This window comes from Marmota marmota, unplaced genomic scaffold, assembly GCF_001458135.2.
Source record: "Marmota marmota marmota unplaced genomic scaffold, marMar, whole genome shotgun sequence".
NCBI classification, from domain to species: domain Eukaryota; kingdom Metazoa; phylum Chordata; class Mammalia; order Rodentia; family Sciuridae; genus Marmota; species Marmota marmota.
In genome coordinates, this window is record NW_026000153.1 from 20,801,899 (window position 1) to 20,822,722 (window position 20,824).

The 20,824-nt window shown below is 40.5% G+C and overlaps 1 protein-coding gene across 1 annotated transcript in view; it reads left to right on the top strand.

Moving 5' to 3' along the window:
- Positions 1 to 20,824, top strand: part of Adcy1 (adenylate cyclase 1) — a 149,749-nt gene that overhangs the window by 43,176 nt on the left and 85,749 nt on the right. The window contains exon 4 of the mRNA XM_015490297.2: positions 5,163 to 5,274. Coding sequence (XP_015345783.1) covers positions 5,163 to 5,274 — 112 coding nt within the window. The remainder of the gene's footprint in view (positions 1 to 5,162; positions 5,275 to 20,824) is intronic.

Here is a 20,824-nt window from a genome sequence, read left to right on the forward strand (position 1 = left end):
CTCCCATATTCATTGCATTATTCACCCTAAGCAAGATGTGGAAGCAACCTAAGTGCTCTCAAAATATAACGAATAAAGAAAATATGATATGTGTATTCTACGCTGTAGAATACTATTCTGCCTTAAAAAGAAGGAAATCTTGCCAGTTATGCCAATACAGATTGAGCTGGAGGACATTGCAGTAAGTTAAATTAGACACATTTCCATGTGCAACTAAAATGGTAAAACTCATAGAAGCAAAGGGGGGAGGGGTGCTTGCCAGGAGCTGGAGGGAGGGAAAAATGGAATAAAGTTGATGAAAGAATGAAAGTTTTAGCTATGTAGACTGAATATGGTAAGTGATGTGATGGTAAGACCAAGAACCCCTAAGACCTGCCTGCAGGTGTATAGTGAGAGTGTTCTGGGGGCTGCTGGGGAGGTTGTTTCGAGGACATTGACTGTATAAGAAGGCATGGGATGGGTTCTGGGTGAAGGACAGTGTTTTACTTGGGTTGGGAGTATTTTCATACTTGGTAGTTGCAGGTGAGAGACAGATGGGAGATACAGTGAGCTGAATGCTAGAGTGATGGGGTGGTGTGCTGATGGGAACAATGGCCTTGCAGTGACTGCCAAAGCTGTGTGAGGCTAAGGCCCAGCCTGTGGGTTTCAGTAAAACTAGATGAATAAGTCCTAGAGATCTGCTATATAATATTGTACTCATAACTAATAATAATTTGATTTCATGTTAGATTCTTACCAGAATAGAATTTTTGTTGTTGTTGTTGTTGTTGTTGTTACCAGGGATTGAACCCAGGGGCATTCCACCACTGAGCTACATCCCCAGCCCTGTTTTGTATTTTGTTTAGAGACTGGGTCTCACTGAGTTGCTAAGCACCTTGCCATTGCTGAGGCTGACTTTGAACTCATGATCCTCCTGCCTCATGATCCTCCAAGACACTAGGATCAGCATTTTTTTTTTTTTTTAAAGTCAAGGTTCTCCTGGGGAATACAGCTGGAGTTGAACACAGGGTCTGGACACCTAAGTGCCTTTCCCTCAGCTGGCTTCTTATCTGGGGACAGGGATAAAAAATGCAGATGCAGGGAACCACCACTTTTCTTCTCTATTGAAAGTTATCCATCTGCATCTCCTGAATGGCATCTGAGTCCCCCAGCAGTGGGTAGGATGATGAAGGTTCAACACTCTGAGCAAGGAAGCTGAGCCTCCTTATTGCTGATGGTTCCAGCTCCACCTTCACCCCTCTGGCCACCATTGGAAACCATCACAGATGTGTTTCTCTATCCCAGATATGAACATCTTGCTGTTCTTTTCCCATTCTCATTAGAATCACTCCAGGATCGATGTCAAAATTCAGTGTACCATACACAGTTCACATGGACTGATGTCATCTGGGCTGGTGTAGCAAGTATATTTTGCAATCCTCTTCTCTGAGAATGCACAAACAACACTGGAAAACGTTGTAAGAACTCTTGAAATTAGCCAAAATCTTGCAACAATCCAGGAGTATTTAAGAAAAATAACTAAATTTCAAGAACAGTGAGCTGTGTGGCTTTTTAACTTGCCCTATGCCAACCTTCTGTCTCCTCAGCTCCACAATAGCATTGAAAACCAACAATAGCAATCAGAGTATAAACTAGCACCCTGGAAGCCACTGAGGGGGCTCGGAATGGAATTGATGGCTCTTTCTAAGCCCCATTCTCAGAGAATTGTCATTATTTGTCTGAACTTCCCTGGGAAATCCTACTCATGAGCCAACTCTATTGTACCTGATGCATAGCCCAGTGTGGACTGCCTTTGCTCAGCACCTTTGATGAAAAACCAACCAGTGGAAATTGTTTAACATCATAGCTGCCTTAGGTAAACAGTAAGGTAACCCCCCCCCAAAAAAATTAAAGGATAATCTGGGGAATGAGATGTACACAGGGTGCTTTGAATAGCTCTGGAAATTTCAGAAGGCCAAATATACATAGAATTAGTCCATAAGAATCACTAAATACGATCAAACCAAATAGCAACAACTAAAATACCTGAGATGGGAATGGGGTGAGGAAATATTATTTCCAGAGTTGCCACATTGTACTATTCAGCTCACAATAGAAATATATTGGATATGAAATAATAAAATAAATAAAATAAGTGTATATATGGTCACACACAGGGCGAAAAGAGCAGTTAATGGTAACCATCCCTGAGGAAGCCTAGATATTGGAACTTCTTAAACAAAAATTTTAACTCAGCTGTTTTAAATGTGTTTAAGGACCAAAACTGTATCTATATAACTAGAGGAAATGCTAAGAATGATTTTGCACTAAATAGGGAATGTCAATAGGGAGTAGAAATTATTAAAAAAAAAAACAATAGAAGTTCTAAAGTTGAAAAGTACAATAACTGAAATGAAAAATTTCCTGAATGGCCTCCACAATTAGTCTTGAGTAGGCAGAAAAAGAATCAGTGAACTTGAAGATAGGTCCATTGAGATTTTCCAATCAGAAGAACAATGAAAAAAGGATGAAAAATATGAAGAGAAACTCAGAGCTGTGAGACACCCTCAAGAATATCAACACATGCATAGTGAGTCCCACAGGAAAGGAAAAAGAGAAAGGGGCAGGAAGACTATTTAAAGAAATAATGGCCAAAAATGTCCCTAATGTTTTTGGAAAACACTAACACATACAACCAAGAAGCTCAATGCCCTCTAAAAAGAGACACACAGCAAGACACATTATGATCAAATGGAAATAAATTAAAGATGCAGAGACAACCTTTAAAGTAGCAAAAAAGAAATGACTGTTCACCTACAAGTGAGCTTTTATAAGATTAACTACTGAGTTCCCATCAGAAACCAGGGAGGCCAGAGGCAGGGGGATAGGAGTGAGAGGCTGAAATGAAAAGTTAAATTCCAGCAAAACTCACAGGAGCAGTATCTTTTCTTCCTTCCACTTGGAATCCTGTCTTCTCATTGTCTATGCATCGCCCTCCTCCGGTCTCACAAAACTCACCTGATCCATCCTAGATAACAGTACACACAACTCCATGTCTGTCTCCCCAGCTTTAGTTTTCACTATACTTAAACTTGTCACTTTGCCATACTCTATATGTCCCTTCCTTAAATGGAAGGGGATTCTTCCAAGGACAGTCATGTTTGTTTGAATCTTTTGTTTACTACCAAGTTTCAAGCCCCTAAAATAATGCCAGTACATCTAGCCCTCAATATATACTTGTCAAATGAGCAAGTGAATGAATGAATGAATGAATTATAATACTTAAAAATAATTGTAAATGATTATAAACAATGAGAGAGCTCTTACTTGATGTAAGGTGGCCTCTTATCTTATTCCCATTTTACAAATTAAAGGATGGACATAAGGGTTGGATTAGTTGCTTGGGGCCCCTTGCTATAGCTGGTAGAGCTGAACAGTCCTGCTAGAGTAGAGCTCTGAGCCCTTGCTTTGCTTTCCTTTCTTCTTCTATTTTTATTCTTTTTTTTTTTTTTTGTAGTGCTGGAGGTTGAACCCAGGGCCATGAGCATGCTAGGCAAATGCTCTACTACTGAGCTACACCCACAGCCCTATTTATTTATTTATTTATTTATTTTGAGAGACAGGGTCTTGCTAAATTGCCCAGTCTGGCTTGAATTTGTGCTCCTTCCTCAGTCTTCTGAGTACCTGGGATTACAGATGTTCATCAGTTTAGCTGGGCTGGTTCCTCTTTGATGATACTCTCTTGTCCACAAAAATGCTTGTTTTCTTTTTCTTTCTTTTTTCTTTTTTTTTTTTTTTGGAGGGGGTGGATACCAGGGATTGAACTCAAGGGCACTCTACCACTTCACCACTGAGCCACATCCCTAGCCCTATTTTGTATTTTAAGGAATTCACTGAGTTGCTTAGCACCTCACCATTGCTGAGGCTGGCTTTGAACTCGCGATCCTCCTGCCTCAGCCTCCTGAGCTGCTGGGATTGCAGGTGTGTGCCACCACGCCTGGCTTTGTTTTCTTTTATTGGCATTTATGGCTTCCTTAGAGGGATTCTAGGAGGAGGTTGTATAGGTTAAGGAAGCCCAAAAGTTAGAGAAAGCTAAGAACACCTTATACCTTGAATAGTAGTTATGACCATGTTTTAAGATGTATCTTAAAATGTAATGTTTTCAAGACAAACAGTTTTTCTTCATTTCTCAAATACTCTGCAGAGAGCATGTTTTAATTTTATAAGAAAACAACTGGGTATGGTGGTATTTGCCTATAATCCCAGCAATTTGGAAGGCTGAGTTGGAAGTTTCATTTTAAAGGTCAGCCCCAGTAAGCCAGTGAGACCCAGTCTCAAAACAAAAACCAAAAAGTAAGTAAGTAAATAAATAAATTAATTAATTAAAGAAGTTAGAAAAGAAGGAAATCCTAGAAAACATCTTTTAAACCTAGTTTTGTCCCATCATCCCAGATGTGGAACACATATGAAAACTTAAATTGAGCAACAAATATACTACTTATAGTAACTTTGAAATAATATTTGAATATTTATTATGTTTGCAGTATTAGACTTGGGACTTAAGTCTTTTCTATAAACTCTAGAAAAATAGTTCTGCTCTGTGGGTGGGCACTGAGTTCTTGAGGCTGACTCAAGTTCTGTCATAAATATGTGGAGGACTTGACATAAGAGTATAACATCTCTATAGAACAATTCAGTGATCTGTCCCCTTTAATTGTGAGGCTCTAACAGCACACCCAGGGCCTCACAGTCACCTGTGTCCAGCTCGCAGTGGAAGGAGAAAAAGAGGATGTCATGTGGAGGGACCCACACACTTCTTCAAAGCTTATCACTTCAGTTCAGTGCTTCTGGCCACCACCCGGTCACATGGCCTCCCTGGGAAGAGGCGGTCTAATAGACAGTGGGTAGTGGGAGGGGTTGGCATGGGGGACAGCAAGCTCTGAATGACCCAGCAGCTAAACTCCTTCTGGGACCAAGAGGGGAGTCCTGCAGCTGCTCTGAGCCTCAGTCTTCTCACCTGTAAAATGGGAACAGGGAAGCCTTTATTTCCAGCCTGTGCTGAGGGATAAATGGGGTGATTTATTCTAAAGTGTTTTGTGGGTGTAAATATCTATGCAACTCTGGAGGTCATTATTTCCCAAGTGACTGAGAGGAGATGGCCCTGGCACCCCTTTCTCTTGCAGCATCCTGTTTGCGGACATCGTGGGCTTCACAGGCTTGGCATCCCAGTGCACGGCCCAGGAGCTGGTGAAACTGCTCAATGAACTCTTTGGCAAGTTCGACGAGTTAGCCACGGTAAGCTCAACATTTTCCTTTGTGTTCAGGTTAAATCAGAATGGCTTCTGTGCTCAGTGATTCCCTGTATCTAGAATGGGAGCTAGACTGAGTGCCAAGTCATTTATCACCAGGAAGGTGGTAAATTGCTGTGTTTGGAGCCTCACTGTTCATTGATTTCTCTTCTTGGATTTGCACGTATCAGATTAGTGCACATGGCACAAACTCTGCCAGTGTACTTTTCAACCAAGTCTTCTAGAAAGAGGCTGTGTCTTGCAGGCTGTGCCCAGGCACAGAGCTGCCTTTTGCCATTCCTCCTGGCAGACAGAGCCAGTGGCCATAACCCCTCATCCTGAGGCAGCCATGGCCATGTCTCTGCTGACACTGGGCTTGCCATTCTTCTGGGGCCGCAACTGCCAATGAACATGCTGAGTCTGGGCAGTGGTCATCTTTGCCCTCAATAGGCTTCATGCTGGAGTGGAACAGGTCATAACTGGCACCAAGTCCTGCTGAGGTCCAGCCAAGGCTATGCTAACAGCTTTGGCTTGAAATGTAGTGCTTGGATGTTGAGAATAGTAAACCCACAGAGCCTCCATGTGTACCACATAATCCCCTGGGCTACCACTGCCCCCCGTGGGAGCCTGGTCAATAGCCTCAGGAGCTCTTTGCATTGGCCAGCAGGCTCTGAGGGGCTACCAGATTCTCCCCTTCATCCTGGAACATGTTGGTGTTAAAAGCAGAAAGAGAGAGCATGTGGGGCAAGAGTCCAAGTTTCAGAAACCGACTATGCCAGGCCTCAGGAGGGCACATTTGCTGAGTGGGATGCCCTTCATTTTTCTCTACTGCCCAGGGGAATGTTGGGATAAATTGCACTGCTCACAGCAGTAATCAGATCAGAGCTAAGAATGTGCCCTGCTACTCTGTAGTGGAAATCCTCTTCTAGCTCTTTCATCTGGCAAATCCTCCCTGATACTGGTTCCCAGCCTGTGTAGACAGGGGCGGCTTCTGCAGGAAGACTGACTACAACCCAGGAAGGCTCCTCTCTCAGTGAGAGGAAGGGAGCAGAGGACAGTGGTGGGATGCCCAGATGTGAGGCTTGCTGGGGCATTGGCCATCAGGGCTTTCTCAGACCCCAGAGGACCCTCACCATCTCTGCTCTTTGAGGAGGTGGAAGGAGCACACGGGATGGAGCCAAGTTCCCCTTCTCTTTTATTGAGCCCCCCTCCAGGTGGGGAAGGGGGTGCTGAAGTCAGTGGATGGGGAGGGAGCAGCCAGCTCCAGGGAAAATCAGTGCATTTCTCAGTGGGGGCAATGGTGAAGGTCTTGGGAGAAAGAGTGGATGTTCCCTCAATGGAGGGGATAGGAGAGGGCCCTGCTGGGGCTGGCAGTGAGGCAGTAGAGTTGAGAGCACCTTTGCATGGTGTAGGCTGAGTGAGGAGACCCACTGGGCTGGGCAGGGCAGGGCCAGGCGATGATCACATGGGGCTGAGATGCTGAACTTGTTTTACTTGGGTGATTTCGTTTTGGGGTCCAGCTGTGGGTGTAGGAGCAAACCTGGGCATGCAGGTAGACATCTGGAATAGAGAGAGAGAGCTTAAGAGGGCTGGGAAGGAGTGGGCCTGGAGACTTTGGACACTGCTGTCTTTGGGGGGTTCCTGTGGGGAGCAGATGTCCTGAGATCCAATCCTAATGTTGCTGTCTACATTCCTAATGGGCTGGTTAAAGGAGCCCTTTCTCCTTGGGCACCCCTGGGCATGCTGGGCCAGGGTGCTATGGAACTCTCTTTGGGAAAGGCTGTGTCCTCCTTCCTGAGGAAGAAAGGAAGGTGATGGCTTTCCTTCTGGGAAGGGCACACTTCCTGGCTGAAATGATGTTTTTGCCTGGCCTGGGGGCTGCCTGTCTATGGTACCCTTGTAGCCCTGTCTGACTATCCACTGTCCTTGTCCCCAACTGTGGCTATAACTATCTTCCCACAAGCTTCACTATCTTCTTAGGTAAGTCCCAGGGCTCTTCCTTCCTATCTGCTGCATAGGATTTCTGGCTTCCATGAAGGAGGTGTGGTGAGCCATGCCTCAGGTGCTCCTCAGTGCATGGGGTGGAGCTCTAGCCCCTCTGTAGTTTAGTCAAAGAGCACAATTTGTCCAGGTGCTGTGGGGTGGCTAAAGCTTCCAGGAAGAACTGTGACTAGGGCTCTTACAGAGCAGTGAATAGCATCCCCAAGGGCCTGTTTCTTGCTTCACCCTTTACCAGAAAGCTCATCCTTCTGGAAGCTTCTGGATAGAGTGTCCCAATTAGTCCTGCCAGGGCTTTCTTTCCTTTTTTTTTTTTTTCTCTTCTTTTTTTCTCTCCTGGTCTGAGCTTGTACTGCCAATGGGAGGGGTTGGGTCATTTTTGTATGGTGTTTGAAAAGTCTTTGCCCAAAGGGCTACCACAGTGTGTTGGTTTCTCAAAGCCACGGTGGCAGATTACCACAAACTTGGTGGCTTGAAACAACAGAAATTTGTTTTCTCAGTTTTGGAGGCTGAAAGTCTGAAATCAGTACTGCTTGCCCCAAATCAAGATGTTGGCAGATGTTGCACGTGGTAGAGCACGCCTATAATTCCAACAACTTTGGAGGCTGAGGCAGGAGGATGGCAAGTTCAAGGCCAGCCTTATTAACTTAGTGATATCCTGTCTTGAAATAAAATAAAGTGTTGAGGAGATTCTGGGGATGTAGCTCAATGGTAAGCATCCCTAGTTTCAATCTCCAGTACCAATAATACGTAAATACATAAAAAATAGATGTTAGCAGCAGCATCCCCCCACCCCAAGGAGAATCTGTCCCTTGCTGCTTACATCTTCTCTTGACTACTTCAGTTCCTTGGCTTGTGCCATATCACTCCAGTCTCCTTTATCTTCATGTTGTTGTTTCTCCTCCTTCTCCTTCTCCTTCTCCTTCTCTTCCTCCTCCTCCTCTTCTTCCCTTCTCTTCTTCTTTTTTTTTTTTTTAGAAAAAGAGAGAGAGAATTTTTTAATATTTATTTTTTAGTTTTTGGTGGACACAACATCTTTATTTTATTTTTATATGGTTCTGAGGATCGAACCCAGCGCCCCGCGCATGCCAGGTGAGCGCCCTACCACTTGAGCCACATCCCCAGCCCCGCCTTCTCTTCTCTCTTTTTCTTTGAAATAAATCTCTTCCTGCCTTCCTCTTATCAGACATCTACCCAGGGCCCATCTGCATGATCTAGGATGGTCTCTCCATCTCAGGATTCTTAATTTAATCACACCTGCAAAGATTCCTCTTTTTATTTGTCATATAAAGTGACATTCACACATTCCAGGCATTTGATCATGGATAGCTTTTGGGAGACCATTTTTCAGCCTCCCACACTCTTGCAGGCAGTCATCCAGTGACTCACTTTTAGTCTTCCCATTGAAAACAAGGGACTGGTTATGACTGTTTCAAGGTGTTAGTGTAGTGAGAAGTCAAATAGTGGAAAGCAAAATAATAGAAAGCATGAAACACCTAGCATAGTGCTTAGGGCAGAGTTAACCCTCTACGAACAACAGTTACTGTTGTTTCCAGAAGAGCTATACTCAGTGAGTCAGTGATGTTAAAACTGCACAGGTATTTGAAAATTCAGTGTGGAAAAAAATTAGCAGCTTCTAACATAAAGCTCATTTTCCTTTAATCCCATTAAGTTCTTAATTCATAACCAGATAACACTGCTGTTAGAAAATGCCCGTTTGTCGGCTGGGTCTGTTTTAGAGAATTGTCAAATAACTTTTTTTCCTACTACCATTGTAATTAAATCAGATTCTGCCTTAATTTTGCAAATATTCACACACTCAGCTATGTGGGAAGAATTCTGCCATTCACCAGGACTTGCATTTCCAAGCAGGACACAGACTTTATTGATCAGCTTCATAATCAGAAGAGGAAAACAAGGGTTCCTTATACCCTTGCTTCATAGAGCAACCACTGTATTACCAATAAAGGGAACACTTTAATTTAGTGTTTTCCATTTTATGAGGTCTGCACCCAAACTTGAGAACAAACATCAATAACAAAAAGTCCAAGCAATAGATATAGTAGTTATATTCATGGTCAATTAAATGAAAACATGACATAGTACTCATAAAATTTTTTGCGTGTGAATTTTTCACAGCTTTACAAACACATACTGTCTTTAGAAAATTGCATATGGCAAAGATATACAAATAATTGCAGTCATTTGATTCATTTGCCAGCTATCTAAACCAAGCCTGTGTACCCCTGGCTCTCATAGTAGGGTTGTTAAATAAATAAATATAATAATTTTTTTCCTAATTAATATCATAAAAATTTTCTCCTGTGTTTTCTTTCAGAGTTTTATAATTTTAGATTTTACATTTAGATTAATAATACATTTTTATTGAATTTTTGTGTATGATATGAGGTATGGATCAAAGGGTTTTTTTTGCATATGGATATCTAATTATTTCAGCAACATTTGTTGAAAAGACTATCATTTCTGCACTAAATTGTATTTCCAAAACTTTAGAAAAACCACTTTTCTACATATAGGTGGGCCTATTTTAGGTTTTCTTTTCCATTTCATCGATCTGTGTCTATTTTGACACCAAAGTTGTACACTTTGGCCCTGTGGCTTTATTACAAGTCTCAAGAGAGGTATTGTGAACCCTTCAAGTTTGTTATTCTTTTTCGAAATGATTTTTGGCTATTTTAGGTTCTTTCCTTTTTTATCTGAATTTTATAATCAACTTGTCAGTTTCTAAAACAGAGGCTGCCAAAATTTTGTTTGGGATTGTGTTGAATCTATATTATGAATCTAGGGAGACCTGGAATTCCATAAATACAAAAGCTTGTGATTCATGAACATAGTGTATGTTTCCATTTTTTAGGTCTTGTTTAATTTCTTTCAGAAATGTATAGTTTTCAGTATACCGGTGTTTCATGTATTTTACCAAATTTGTCCCTAAATAGTTTCTACTTTTTGGTATTTTTTAGATGCTTTTGATTTTTAACTTTTAATTTCTAATTTTTGTTACTAGAATAGTGTTAGTCAGTTTTATGTCACTGTGGCCAAAATACCTGACAAAAACAACTTAGATGAAGAAAAGTTTATTTTAGCACACAAATTCAGAGGTTTAGCCCATAGCCAACCAATTCCATTACTCTGGGACCAAGGTGAGGTTGAACATGAGGCAGAAGAACATGGTAGAGGAAGAGTGTTGCTCACTTCGTGGTGGAACCAAAGAAAAGGGTAAGAGGCTATGAACCTTTCCAGGGCACACCTCCAGTGACCTACTTCCTCCAGATGTGCCTCATCTGCATACAATTACCACCAATTCCATTCCAATTAGGGTGAACTGATGAGGTTATAACTCTCACAATGCAATCCTTTCACCTCTGAACACTTCTTTTTTATTTTATTTTGAGCCTTTCAAAATTCTGCTTTATTTAAACTGCCTTTAAAATCTGCTAAAAGTCATTTACCATGTATTATGTGTTAAGTAGGTGTTACATATGCATACAATTTCATTTGGTGCATCTTATGCAATTTTTTAACATTTTGAAAATATTTGTAAATTAACTGTCATTAAGCGATTGGAATGGGTTTGCCAATACAGAGTAATGATTTTTGATTGTTTCTTTTTTTCCCTTTTGAATGCAACTTTATTTTTAAAAATTTTTTGACTTGTTATATATGACAACAGAATGCATTACAATTCATAGTAAACATATAAAGCACAATTTTTCATATCTCTGGTTGAACACAAGGTAGAGACACATCCTTTGTGTCTTCTTACATGTATTTAGATTAATGATGACCATCGCCTTCCACCATCTTTCCTATACCTATGCCCCTTTCCTTTCCCTCCTTCCCTCCCCTTTTCCCCTTTGCCAAATCTAGAGTTCATTTAATCCTCCCATATTATCAAGAATCAATAAATGGGATGGATTCAAACTAAAAAGCTTCTTCTCAGCAAAAGAAACAATCAGTGAGGTGAATAGAGAGCCTACTAATTGGGAACAATTCTTACCACACTCATGTCAGATACAGCACTAATCTCTAGAATATAAAGAACTCAAAAATCTTAACACCAAAAACAAACAAACAAACAAACAAAAAAACAACAACCAAATAACCAGTCAATAAATAGGCCAAGGAACTGAACAGACACTTCTCAGAAGAGGATATACAATCAATCAACAAATATATGAAAAATGTTCAACATTTTTTCTAGCAATCAGAGAAATGCAAATCAAAACTACTCTAAGATTTCATCTCACTCCAGTCAGAATGGCAGCTATTAAGAATTCAAACAACAGTAATTGTTGGCGAGGATGTGGGGAAAAAGGCACACTCATACATTGCTGGTGGGACTGCAAATTGGTGCAGCCAATATGGAAAGTAGTATGAAGAATCCTTGGAAAACTAGGAATGGAACCACTATTTGACCCAGCTATCCCATTCCTTGGTCTATACCCAAAGGACTTAAAAACATACAGGGACACAGCCACATCAGTGTTTATAGCAGCACAATTCACAATAGCTAAACTGTGGAACGAACCTAGATGCTCTTCAGTAGATGAATGGATAAAGAAAATGTGATACACACACACACATACACACACACACATATACATACACACACATACATATATATATACAATGGAATATTATTCAGCATTAAAAGAGAATAAAATCATGGCATTTGCAGGTAAATGGATGAAGCTGGAGAATATAATGCTAAGTGAAATTAGCCAATCCCCCCAAACCAAGTGCCGAATGATTTCTGATTTAAGGATGCTGATCCAAAATATGCTGTGGATAAAAGTAGCAGAATACAACAGTCACTAATATGCCATTATGTAAAAATGTGAGTGTGTAACCGATGTGATTCTGCAATTTGTATTTGGGGTAAAAATGGGAGTTCATAACCCAATTGAGTCAAATGTATGAAAGATGATATATCATGAGCTTTGTAATGTTTTGAACAAGCAATAAAAAAAAAATATGCTGTGGAGTGGGGGATGGGAGGATTAAATGAACTCACCTCTGAACACTTCTTTATTAACACAGGAGTTTTTGAGGGATGCCTCATATCCAAACCATAACAAAAGGCAAACCAAAATTGTGTTTTTGTATTTATTGATTTAAAATGAGTTTAAATGAGTTTAACAAACTCATTTTAGTAGGTCTTTCTAGATTTCCACTGGATTTTCTATGTAAATAATATTTTGTTTGCAAATGAAGACAGTTTTCCCCAATTCATCATCTGGTTGCCTTTTATTTGCTTGCCTTATTTCTCTGGCTAGAACCTCTGGTGTACATGTCAGATAGAAGTGGCAAGAGCAGACAGTCTTGTCTTGTTCTCTATCCTAGGAGGAAAGTTTTGTGTCTTTCACAATTAAGTATGATGCTAGCTGTAGGCGTTTTGTGGATGCTTTTTATCAAGTCAAGTAAGTTTCCTTTTATTCTGAATCTGCTGGGAGCTTTTTACTAGAAATAGATGTTGGATTTTTGTCAGTTTTTTCTTTTATGTCTATAGGAATGGTCAAATGATTAGTCTGCTAATGTAATAAATTACATTGATTGTTGGTAGAATGAAAAAACATCCTTGCATTCCTGGGATAAGCCATACTTGGACATATTGTCCTCTTATGAACTGTTGCCTTTGATTTGTTAGAATTTTGTTTAGAACTTTTTCCATTTATGTTACTTAAGGATATTAGTCTGTAGCTTTTTTAAATTTTGTCTTTATGTAGTATCACTGATCTCAGAGATGGCTTTGGGAGTGTTTCTTCTTATTCAAATTTCTGGGAAAGTTTGAGTAGAAATTGTGGTATTTATTTTTTAAATGTTTGGTAGATTTACTAATAATCCAACTGGGCCTGTGTTTTCTTTGTAGAAAAGTTTTTACCTACAAATTCAGTTTCTCACCCATTTTTTTGAATGATTTTGGCAGTGTTTTTTTGTTTTGTTTTGTTTTGTTTTCTTTTTGGGGGGTCAGGGAGTTTATCTACCTACTCTAAGTTGTCAAAATCACAGGAATGAAGTTGTTGTTCATCATATTTTCTTGTTACCCTTCAGTATCTGTAGACTTTGAAGGATGTCACTGCTTTTATTCCTGTTTGAGTAATTTGTGTCTTCTTTTCTTACAGTCATTTTGTCTAGAGGTTAATCAATTTTATTGATTTTTCTTAAAGAAAGAATGCTTTTGGTTTCGTTGATCTATTTTTCTATCCCAATAATTTCAGATATTTATTAGTGTATATCTTCTTATTTTGGGTTTAATGTTTTTAACTTTTTTTTGTATTTGGTTCAGATGGCAATGCTCATTAATTTGAATTTTTTCTTTTAATATAAGCTTTTCATGCTACAAACTTCCCCTGAAATGCTGCATGATAGCATCCAAGTTTCTGATTTGTTTTTACAGAGTTCAAATACTTTTTAATTTCCCTTTTTATTTTTTTTAGACCCATGGATTATTTAGAGATATGATTTAAGGATTTTTTGAAGATCTTTTTTGCTTTTGACTTCTATTTTAATCCTATTGTGATTGGATATTATATATTTTATGATTAGAATTATCTTAAATTTATGGCCAAAAATATAGTCTTCTTGGTAAATGACCCATGTATGCTTGAAAATAATGTGTACTCTGCATTTGGAGAATTCTTTTATTAATAGCATATTCTATAAATACCTGTCCTGGCTATTTATTCTCTCAATTATTGTGAGAGACATGTCAAAAATTTCAGCTTAATTGTATATTCTTCCTTTGGTTCTGTTGTCTATTGCTTCACATATTCTTAGGCTTTGTTATTGGATTCTTCATTTAATAACAGGATTGTAATTTCCTCTTGATAAATTCGGGTGTGCGTGTGTGTGTGTGTGTGTGTGTGTGTGTGTGTGTGTGTTTTACTGGGGACTGAGTCCAGGGATGCTGTGCTGTGCCCAGTCCCTTCTGTTTTTAAATTTGAGTCTGTGTCTCACTAAATTCCCCAGAGTGGCCCCAAACTTGTTATCCTCCTGCCTCAGCCTCCCATTTAGCTGGGATTATAGGTGTGCTTGGCTAAGTAGACTCTTTTATTAGTAAGAAATGATCCACTTTATTCTGGTGATAATCTTTACTTTGTCTGATATAAATACAGTCATTCCAACTTTCTTTTAATTATTGATAGAAACTATCTTTTCCTGTCCTTTTGTTTTTAGTCTTTCTGTGTCTTTTTTTCTGAAGTTTGTTTCTAGTTGGATTTTGCTTTTATTTTTATCCAGAATGACAATCTCTGCCTTGTTGATGCATTGGGTCAAAGGCTATCACTTTGCTGTTTACTTTTGATTTGTCCCATCTGTTCTTTGTTTCCCTTTTTGCTTTTATTGCCTTTTTGTAGATTTATTGAATGCTTTATGGTTCCGTCTTACTACCTTTGTTGGCTTATTAGTAGAAAGTGTTGTTTTAGTTATTTTCATCATTGCTGTGGGGTTTTATAGTAGGTATTTCAACTTACACTGGTCCTTCATTATGTGATTTTTATTTACTATTCAAGAAGCTTATTTACCATATGAAAAGTAGATACTTCTGTTTCTGCCCTCTTGGCCTTTATAAAATTGTTGCCATACATTAAACTTTTTAATGTATTATGTTTTTTATGTTATTTTACTTTGTAAATATTTCTGTTTACATAGATAGTTCTCTTTGGAAAAGATTTAAATGATAAAAATCTTACCTATTCTTGTAGCTTCCATTTCCCTGGCTCTTCATTCATGTGATCGGTGTATCTCTGTGTTGTATTTTTCTGCCTGGGGAATGTCCTTCAACCTGTCTTACAGTTACAGAACTGTCCACACCCCTTTGAAATGATGGAGAAACAGCTGTCCTTCTGCTGGCGATGAAGTCTTTCAGTTTTTGTACTTTTGGAAAGCTCTTTATTTGGTCTTCATTTTTTGGAATTTATTTCTACTTGGTGTCATGCTCTAGGCTGATGGCTTGATTTTGCATTGTTTTCTGCAGTACCCTGAGGATGTTGTTCTGTTGTCTTCCCTTATAGGCTTTTCCCGTGAACCATCTGCCATCAGTTCTTGGTTTCTTTGTATGAAATTGGTCCCTTTTCTCTGTCTACTTTTAAGAGTTCCTCTTCATGGTTGGTTCTAATAAATTTGATTTTGATGTGCCTTGGTGTAGTTTTCCTTACGTTACCTGTGCTTGCAGTGCATTGAACTTCTTGCATCTGTACATTTAGAATCATTATCAAATTTAGAAAAGACAAAAACCAAATCATCCTTTTTCAAACATTTTTATGTTCCCTCCCTCTCTTCCTTCAGGGACACCAGTGCCACCTGTGCTAGGTTTTCTTGAGGCTGTTCTGTAGCTCATTCATGATCTTTTAAAAAAGAATTTTAGATTCCTTTTGTATTTCATTTTGAACAGTATCTATTTTCTTCCACGGTGAATAGCCAGTCACTGCTATCCACTGTCATTTTCTTCTCAAACCCTACAGCTTTTATCTTCAGAAGTTTAAATTGGAATACTTTTTCTTGGTGTTGCGATAACTGCTAAGAATCTGAAAATTGGAATGACCCCTTTCATGTCATCTTTTTCTGTATCAATTGTCTCTTTTTTTCCTTTGTGCTCTTGATGGTATTGTGAATTTTTAAGAGTATGATTTGCCCTAATCTGCATGAGTCCTTTTTAGAGGAACTCATGGGCTTCCTCACAGCTGTGCTCGTTTTGGGTTGCAGTACCTGGCATTGAGATGCAGGGTGGCCCCTGTGAAGTGCAAGCTTGGAAAATTACACACAGCTGCAGTCCAAACAGCTTTTCTTTATGAAGGTGCCTGCAGGAAGTTAAATAAACACAGAACATATTTGCCTTAGTCTTAATAGTAGCTGATGGTTTATTTACCTCCTTAGCCATGGTTGATAGTCACAGATGTGAACAATATTTTTGACCTTTCCCCCATTTATTGGATTCTTGTTAGATTTGCACTGGTTCTTATATGCATGTATGTTTGCAAAACTGTCCACACCCCTTTGAAATGATGGAGAAACACCTGTCCTTCTCTGGTGACCAAAAACCTGACAAGAATAATTTAAGAGGAAGAAAAGTTTATTTGACGCTGTGGTTTCAGAGGTCTCAGTCCACAGATGGCCAGACCATTGCTCTGGGCCCTAGGTGAGCAGAAGGGTATGGAGAAGGAAAGCAGCTCAGAACATGGCAACAGGAAGCAAAGAGTGCTTTTCTCATTGAGCAAAATATTATCTCCAAAGGCAAACCTACAGACACCTACAGTGACTTATCTCCTCCAGCCACACCCTACCTGCCTACTGTTACCACCCGGTTAATCCATTTAAATGGATCAATCCACTGATTAGGTTAAGGCTTTCCTAACCCAACCATTTCACCTTTAAAAACTTTCTTGATTGTCTCACACAAGAGCTTTTGGGGTGTGCCTCATCTAAACTATAACAGCCTTATTTCACCTCCACCTGTGGAGGGACAGGGTTCTATCTCTGGATGTCAGTTTTCTTAACAGGAACATGAACAGGTTGAACCAGGTACATAGTCCCTTTAGCTGATTCAGAGACTGCCATCTGTAGAGATAAACCAATTTCAATGTGGCCTTTTATCAGCAAGGCAGCCTGGGGCTCATCCTGATCCCAGTTCTCATGTAGATGAGGACAGAATTTCTTAGTTTTGATCATAACTCCCAGAACACTTCCTGGGTTCCTTTCCTTGTCCCTATTAACAAGAGCATATCATATTGTAAGTTCTCAGCTCCAATGTGATGGTTGCCTGGTACGGGTCAGAGGATAGACTCAGACTTGAGATGCTATAGCTGGGTGCCCTTATTGATGCAGCAATTCATGCAAGGGTTGGCTGGGAAGGATAGCAAGGCTGACAACTCTGTGAAGTATTTCCTTTCCCTGGACTGGGTTTTGAGGTCATCCCTAGGTGTGAGTAGTACTGAGGAATGTTCAGGGTCTGAAGTCAGTGCTGTCCCCAAACACGGATATACCAGGAGACTTTCTGATCCACGAGGAACTATCACAGAGGATTATTGAACAAAAATAATGAATATTTAAGTTAGGATCATTAGCGTTCATATAATTTGCTTTAAGAGAAAATAGGGCAATCATGCTGAGTTGAGGAATTCTTTTGCAGACTAAAATGGCATTGGGCCTCCTGAACATAGATCACGAGACAGACACACATGGCTTTATGATACAATCTGGTCATTTTGTTCAGTCTTTAATTGCTGAAAGATGACACTTTTATGGCCTGTGTTAGTGAGGTTATTGTTTTGCATTTATTTATTTATTTTTTTTTGTTTCCTCTGGATATTTCCAAAAGGGACCCTGGGAAGCTGGGCTGGGGGCTAGAGCTGTCCCCGTAGGCTCCAAGTCCATTGGGAAGTGTGTTCACATCCATTTTATCAGTGCCTGTCCTGGTCTTTGCCCTCATCAAGCCTTTCATTGGCTTCAATTTAAAGACCAGAACTCACCAGGCAGCCCTGAGTACTCAGACTCATCATCATCACTTCTCATGCCTCAGTTTCTCTGCCTGCAAAAATGTGAGGAGAATACAGAAGGGTCTCCACATCCCCTCCAGCTCCAACACCCTAGTTCTGTGAGCCACTGAGAAACTGGCCATCTTAGAACCCTGAAGTGACTTTCTTGGTTAGTTGTATTCACTGTTGATGGTGTTCTTGTAGCAAACTGGTTTGCCATGTACGTTGAGCACAGAGCAAACTGAGAGGTGGAATAAAGAGGGCTGCAGTCTCGGTCTTTATGGCTCAGTACAGGACACTCTGAGTTTTGTATAAAACCAGGAATTTGCTGAATAAAATGCTCGACACATTATGACCAGTATAGAAATAAAATATCATGAGTGCTGTCCCGAGGGGGGACGTGTTGCATTTCCTGGGAGTTGGTCTTCCAAGTAGAGACGGTGGAAAATAGGGAGAACATGGTGCTTTTCATGGGGCACAGTGTTAAAGATATAAAGGAGTGGATATGAAGAAAAACATGGCTGAATTGTGATTTGAATGCAGAATCTGATTGGGAAATGGGGGCGGGGGGAGGCAGACACCTGTCTTGGGACAGGACCTGATCTCCAAGGAGATCAAGAAGATTAAACACCTGAGAAATGCCAAGGCAAGCATAGAAAGCAAGTTTTTTTGAAGAGAGGAACAGAGGTAGCCGACTTGTCTGGAGAGAAGGTGGCCCAATGTATGTGCCATATTGTGTATGAGCAGGCTGATGAAGTATTTTAAAATATTTACATGCACAAAGCCACAATTTAAGCCCATATATGTTATATGCCATGCTAACTGTATCTGTTTAACACATTAATTATTATCAAATAAAAATTCATCAAATGCCATCATTTCTGTACCAATGCATATGTACAAAGCTGCATGCCCATGAAGTGGGAGTGTCTTGCTCTTTTGTAGACCTCAGAACCCCCACTTTGTCTTTTATCTCTGTGTACTTGCCTAATGGCAGGAAGAGGCAGGAGCACAGGGGGTAATCATTTGTGCTGGGAAGTGCAGTCCTAGAGGTGTTAGCAACCCCTTGAGCTGGAAAGTGTGATTGATCCTGGAGGTTAGCTGTTAGCAACCCAGTGATAAGCAGCCATCATGGTCTCACTATCTACACTGACTGCCAGGCCTTCTGATCTGCTGCCTCAATTTGTTGAGTAATATGACATTTCCTGTCCCCTTGGTCCAGGTGGGGCTGCAGGCAGATTGCTTTTTGGCAAAGAAAGCATGTGAGGAGTCAGGACAGTGGGCTCATTTTATAGAATTAGTCTGTTAACCTCATATTTCCATCATCCTCATCTATTTGTCCTCTTATGAAGCCTGGGCGAGAAGCAAATCAGTTAGATAGGGAGGTCCTTCAGGGCACGGTAGGAGGTGCATTCACCCCTCAGTCCATCTTCAGGGGAGACCGATGTTCAAAATCAGGGGTGTGTTCATTCAGAAAACAGGTACTGAGCTGCAGGTGTGGTGATGCACTTGTGTAATCCCAGCTACTCTGGAAGCTGAGGCAGGAGGATGGCAAGTTCAAGTTCATTCTGAGCAAGTTAGTGAGACCTTGTCTCAAAATGAAATTTAAGAAGAGTTGAGGAAGTAGCTTTGTGGTAGAGCACCCCTGGGTTCCACCCCTAGTGCTGAAAGAAAACAAAAACAAAAGCAAAGCAAAACAAACAAACAAACAAAAAAAAAAAACTAAAACCAGCTACTGAGTCCCCACTGTGAACTGTGCATTTTTCTAGAAGATCAGGATGTAGCATGAATGAGTGAGGCACCAACCCTGCTCTTAGGAGCCTGTCATTTTATAATATGGCTTCATCAGATATTAATTATGGCTTGTCTTATTTGGTCTCTATCCTATCTCCTCCTAAATACTAGAAATAATCTCATGTCACCTGTAAGTCCTTCGGTGTATAGCTCTCCTTCTGAGAACACTCAGCCAGTGCCACCATACTGTTGTCATTTCCAACCAAACCAAGGACAGCCATATCATTTCTAACACTTCGTCTGGGCTTAGTTTACCCCTTTTCAATGGCTGGTTTGTTCCTTCAGGATACAAATGAGTTGGACTTATGTCTTGATTGCCCTGTGGGGATGTTAATTGATGGGGTGACTCCAGTGAGGACACCAGGAGAACAATGTCATTGAAGGAAGTTTATCCCTGTAGTCACGAAAATAAGAGAGGCATTCTTTGCCAAGCCAGGCCACCCAGCAGGTGGGAAGAAGCTAGGGGCAGCAAGGCTTTGAGCCTTTTATGTTGTTCTCTAGGGAATACAGGGGTGAGGCAAGCTAAGTAGTTCATTATGTTTAGGATTAGCTAGTTTGAATAATTGTCCCTGGGCTCTGGGCTCTAGGTATGGTTTCTAATTGTCTCGTACCTGGCCCTGAGGCCCTTTGGGAATGGAAAATGTGACTTGGTATGTGAAAGTTAGGTTAGATAAAGGGAGTTGGTGATGTGGATTAGGGCTTGGTTAGTTTGCATATGAAAGGAGAGTTCTCTGGAGCTGTTTGCTGACTCTAGGGATTAGCTAACCCTGGAAGGCCCGTCTCTCCTCAGTCTGCAAAACTCCAAGCTGTCAGAGCTTCTGAAAATACAGGAAATAGAACAATGTGAATTTTCTTTTTTCTCTCTGAAGTTTCAATAATTTTAGTCCATGAAATAAACTACTAATGGACAGACATAACAGGAAGAAAAGCATCAACATATATTAACATGCAGAAACATGGAGGCCACACAGCAAGTACAAGACTCAAAGAATAAGAAATAGAGTTAAAGTTTGAATAGAATTTTGAGGTAGAGAAAAACAACAGGGGCTTGAGGCTTTGGGAGGTGGGGACAGCAAAGGTTATGGAAGGGTCAGGGGAGGAAAATGCTCCTGAAGGAAGGTGGTCTCCTTAGGCAGTGTCTCCAGGTAGCCTGTGCAGGTAGCCTCCAGAGGACTGTCTGGGTCATGTGTCAGACCCCAATCTCTTCTTCCTGTGAAAATGCCTTCCTAGGCAGATGGGGGCTTCAGAGAAGGCCTCTTTACATTGTGCTGC